Below are 5,282 nucleotides of genomic sequence, written 5' to 3' on the forward strand. Positions count from 1 at the left end.
CTCACAACCAACAACGATCTCACATTATCAACATCAAATCAACGCACGAACGTTCAAATTCGGAGGATGGCTAAGTCACGATGGTGTGATACCTTGCACATGCTTGTGACAAAGCCAATGATAATTGTTCCGGCGGTGACTGATTCAAAGCCATGTATATTGTAATGACCCAACGAAACTGTGTTCCCGCCTGGTGAGGGGAAAGAAACATGGAGATATCGGAGGAGTACATACATACTTCATTCCATTATTATTATTATTATTATTATTATTTGCCGGGATGCCCTTTGGTCGAGAGGGTAGGGGTATTTTTGGGGAATAAAGAAAAACGACAGACGGCAAAGGCTATACTCTGTACATACATACATTATACATACAATATGTACATTATACATACAATACGTACATTATACATACATATGTATGTCCTTTCTTTCTTCAATTCTCTCAGAGAAGGAGAGAGAGAGAGAGAGAGAGAGAGTTGAGAGGTTTTACTGTGCGCAGATTTATTCACAGTTAGCTACCTCTCTAGGGTTTCTGCGCGACGAATTGCAGGGGGCTGGGGAGAAGACGATTCTGCGATGGTGCGATCAGACAGATCTCTCTCTCTCTCTCTCTCTCTCTTTCTTTCTGTCTTTCTTTTGTCCTTTCCCTTTTGTCCTTTCTTTCTAATCGACTGTTCTTCTGTGTCTGCTTTTCTCCTTGCTCTGTCTCATCTCCAGGCTGGTCGGAAGGAGACAGTGCTAGACTTGGCCAAGTTCGTGGACAAAGGCGTCTCTGTTAAGCTCACCGGTGGTCGTCAAGGTGTGGTTCCCTTTTCCCGCTCTCTATATCTTTGACGAATATTTTTTTAGTTTTAAGTCAGCAGAAGAAAGATATGGAAAGCAAACGCTGGAGGATGAAGTTAGTAAATAGAGAAAATTGAACATAAAGAAAAGGAAGAACTTTCTATGACTCCATTAACTGCCTTCATATCTGCCCGAAGGAATTCTTGAAGTGCGTTTTTTCGGTTTGTATGATCGTGCACAGAGATAATTGAATTACAAGTAAAAAAGCTTCTTGTATGCAAGTAATCATGGTTTACGAAAGGGGGAAAACTCTACCCTCTCTCCTTATGTATTTATTCTGATATTCAAGGATTTCTCGCTGTGTACAGAGTTCTGCATTTTCACATATATCAAAGAATGAAAACGAACTATTTTGCTAAATTTGATTTCAGTTCAAAATTTGTCCTTTCTTGGGAAGGATGAAGTTTGATACTCTTAGGAAATTTTAGAGAAGGGTCAATGTTTGTGATCAGTAGAAAAGGCATCGTTTATCTTCGAAAGAAGGATTCTCAAGATTGCATAGTTTCAAATGATTAGACATTGTAGGATGCAATATTTTGCTATAACTAGAAAATGCATCGTTTTAACAAATGGGGTTTTCATAAAAGGTAGGGTAATTTTGCGATTCTTTTAAGTACCAAGTTTCCATTCAGTAGCCTGTAAAGAAGCATTCTCTATATTTAAGAAAGTTTTTGTGAATATAACTTTTTTGTTGGCCCTGTGAATGGATGCAATCAAATAATACCATTTCTGTTTACCAAAGAACACATCAAAGAGTAAAACAATATTGATCTCACACTGTAAGGTGCTGCTGCTGGAATTTGGATATGGAAGTTTAAAATTTTTTCCTGAATGCTGCCTCCTTTCTCCTTAGCACATCCTTCATTGGTCTGTCTCTTGACTTAACTGGGGTTGTTTAGAGACAAAATATCTAGCTGAGAATCTAATATTTGTTTTGGTTCATTGGATTTGAGAGATACGACAAAAACTCTTCTCTCTTGGGAAATCTAATATTCACTCTGATTCACAAAACTGGAAGAAGCTGCTTACTGATCTGTTTCACCCAACTTATTGTTTGATATACTACCATGAAGCACTTGGTGAACATTAGAAGTCTCTAGCAAATTTAACTGAAAGCGTCGTTGCCAACTTTCTTGAGGATTGTGAAAGGGCCACAATACCTTGGAGAAAGTTTAGGAGTTGGGCTTGTGATGAGAGGAGGAATTCTCAGAACATATGACAAAACCCCCCATGTGAAGCATACCAACTGTCTTAACACAGTTGCCCGAGCTTCCTTTAACATATACGCCATGTTCTCTAGAAACTCGCATTTTGGAGTTGAGAAAGTTTAGGAGTTGGGCTTGTGATGAGAGGAGGAATTCTCAGAACATATGACAAAACCCCCCATGTGAAGCATACCAACTGTCTTAACACAGTTGCCCGAGCTTCCTTTAACATATACGCCATGTTCTCTAGAAACTCGCATTTTGGAGTTTCTCATTTCTCAAATACAATGCAATTAGAGTTCTAGTTTGGAATCCATACATCAAAATGAATGGAGTATAGCCTGTTGCATTGTGTTTAGAAATATTATAGGCAAACCCTAGAATGGGCAAGTATCTATTTCAATTCCTATACTTCTTATTCACATATTCTCTAAGCATATCTCCATAGATTTGGTTAAAATTCTTGGGCTACTATCCTCTGTCTAAGGATATCAAGAATGCTTAGTCTTATACTGGTTTTGAGCTCAAAATATGTCTGTCCTAGTGGCACTTGTGGATTTTGTATCGGGATCACTGACTATATCGATGGTAACCATCCAAATAGTTGATATAAAGCTTATACAACCAATGCAGGTAACATTGGAATGATAATGACTCATCTTTGTAACTGATTTGACTACCACCCATTGTTGTAGAATACTTAGCATAAAATATGTGCAGAATATGTATGCTAAGTATTCTAACTTTTTAAAAAAAAATACTTAGAATACGTATTTTATAGATAAAATATGTTAAATACTTAGAATACGTGTAGAATACTCTTAAAATTTAAAGATCTTTTTTCAAAAAAAATTACAAAAATTAAAAAAATGGTAAACTTCTTTGAAATAATAAATACTTGTTAAATACATAGAATACGTCAAATTTTAAAAAACGAGTTCTAAAACGTAGAATACTTCAGAGTATACTAAAACGTATTTTAAATATAGAATACACGTTTTGTAACAACTATGCTACTACCAATACCAAATCATAATATTTTGTGTGCTAGGTAGGATAATGATAAAATCCATTAAAATTCTTCCGTACGTTCCTTTTGAATATTGCAAAAGGTTAAGAAGACCCCTGGTTTCCACATTTGCTACATTTTTTGACATGGTGCTTAATACACTTCAGTTCATAATCTTGGATATTCTTTGTTATTGTGGACCACTAAAAGTTCTCTCAAACTAGCACATGAGTCTTTTAAATGCCAGCATGTAGACACATGGATGATAATGCATTGTGCTTTGAAGTATTGTAGGCAAACCCTAGAATGGGAAAGTATCTTTTTATATAGTATCATTTAATCCCATCACCCATTTTCATCTATACTTGTACACAGACATACTCCCCTCAAGGTAGCTTTGCCTACAACCTTTGTGACTGACTTAGAGGTCTAAATTAATGGTGTTAACTAGTGGTGTGCATTCTTTAGACTAGTAATACTTAATTAGGATGGTTGCCTTCTGGGATATTTTGGAATAATGGTGTCCATTTCCTTGATGTGAATATTTGTTAAAGATTAGTCTATTATGAATTGCCCAGATTTAATGATATTGAATTTTTATTTGACCCACTGCATGCATTGTTTGTTTTTTCAACTTCTTAACAAACTCAATCTTGTTCTGGATGACCTTGGTTTTAGAATGACAATTTCCATGCATTTTTATCTAGTTACTGGGACACTTAAAGGATATGATCAACTCCTTAATCTGGTTTTGGACGAGGCTGTGGAATTCTTGAGAGGTGTGTCTCTCCTTTCCCCCCTCCTCTCTCTTTTGTGCCTGTGCACATACACAACACACACACACAACTTTAGCCACTCCATTTTGTAATATTTTATGGTAAACAATTTCTTAGGAATTCTAGGATCAACAGCAAGCCAATTCTAGCTAAGCATTGGGCATAACCAATGTCTGAGAACTAGGTTTAACTTTGGAAGGCAAAGTTAAACCAATTCTGACTTGGCATTGGTCCTGTCTGAGCTGGTACTGTGGATATGGAAAATAATATAATCATGATTGCACCTGTATAATAATTCCATTTCTCTTAAGTAGCCTTAATTGGATGATTGCAGATCAAGATGATCCATTGAAGATCACAGATCAGACCAGGCCTTTAGGTCTCATAGTAAGTGGCTGTTTTTTCGTATTTATGTGGCCATTCTGAGGTCTTATTTGGTAATTGAATTTGGTGTTTTCATGTTGTAAAGGTATGCAGAGGAACTGCAGTTATGCTTGTTGCTCCTACAGATGGAACAGACGAGATTTCCAATCCTTTCTTGCAAGCAGATGCCACTTAAAATGGATTATTTTATCAATTGTCTGGTGTCGTTAGCATTCAATGTCTTGGGTTGATATACCTTGTTGCCTCTGGATGGCAGGGTTTGCCATTCTGTATTTACCTGCACATTTCTTACATGCAACTGTGTGCAATTCTGGTAAAGCATGTAAGAGGCTCTTTGGACATTCTTTTTTGGCCCAGAAGCATAAGCATGGTTTGCAAATGATTTCTTTGGTGAGCTGGAACTGTCCATACATAGAACAACATAATTTGATGGCTTACAGTATGCGGATGCAGTAATTAAAGCATTTTGGGTCACTTCCATATTCCTGAGCAAATTATGTATGTATTAATACTATATATTCTGTGGCAGGACTATTCTCTTCTCAAGTTCTATTTTTTCATGTTGGTTGAGTGATATGATAGTCATGCATGATATGGCATGATTTGTTGAGAGTACATCTCATTCTGGGGAACAATTTGTCTATTGAGTTCAACTGTACTTGCCTTTACATGGGACACATCTATCGGGAACATTCTAAGTGAATAATCAAGGAGTCTTTTCCTCTTTTGTAAAGGTAGTTATGTTCTTGTTCTATATTCAACGCTAGTTACTGATTGCCGTGTGTACTCGCAAGTTCATAGGCCATCCAACATCCATCCGGTTTCATATCCTCAAATCTGCTCATCAATGTGTATTTTTACATGAAACTTTGTACGCCTGAGCTGCAAATTCTTGGACCAGTACTTGATGAATAGGAATTTCTCAATGGGAAAAATGTAAGGATTACAGAAGTAAGTTGGTATCCAAGTTCTGTGTTGGTAAAATGAATCAGCACACATTAAACTTTGTAGCCTAGGTTTGCCAACTTTGGATTCAATGAATCAGAACTAAAATGAAGGG

At 36.7% G+C, this 5,282-nt stretch overlaps 1 protein-coding gene across 1 annotated transcript; it reads left to right on the forward strand.

Moving 5' to 3' along the window:
* The first annotated feature begins 566 nt into the window (after window positions 1-566).
* Window positions 567-4,700, forward strand: EMB2816 (Small nuclear ribonucleoprotein family protein). The gene is made up of 4 exons (XM_087333742.1): window positions 567-804; window positions 3,770-3,841; window positions 4,173-4,225; window positions 4,308-4,700. The coding sequence occupies exons 1-4, from the start codon at window positions 582-584 to the stop codon at window positions 4,395-4,397; spliced, it is 438 nt and encodes a 145-aa protein (XP_087189868.1). The 5' UTR covers window positions 567-581; the 3' UTR covers window positions 4,398-4,700.
* The last annotated feature ends 582 nt before the right edge of the window (window positions 4,701-5,282 follow it).

The sequence above is a fragment of the Azolla caroliniana genome, unplaced genomic scaffold, assembly GCF_043228905.1.
Source record: "Azolla caroliniana isolate FFs.n. ecotype wild unplaced genomic scaffold, voAzoCaro1.0.p SCAF_18, whole genome shotgun sequence".
NCBI lineage: Eukaryota > Viridiplantae > Streptophyta > Polypodiopsida > Salviniales > Salviniaceae > Azolla > Azolla caroliniana.

Bases quoted from the DNA above. Each gene is read 5' to 3' on its own strand.
- EMB2816 (XM_087333742.1), top strand. From the start codon at position 582: ATGGTGCGATCAGACAGATCTCTCTCTCTCTCTCTCTCTCTCTTTCTT. The intron at 805-3,769 runs GTGTGGTTCCCT...ATTTTTATCTAG, and splicing joins GCTCACCGGTGGTCGTCAAG to TTACTGGGACACTTAAAGGA. The intron at 4,226-4,307 runs GTAAGTGGCTGT...CATGTTGTAAAG, and splicing joins CCAGGCCTTTAGGTCTCATA to GTATGCAGAGGAACTGCAGT.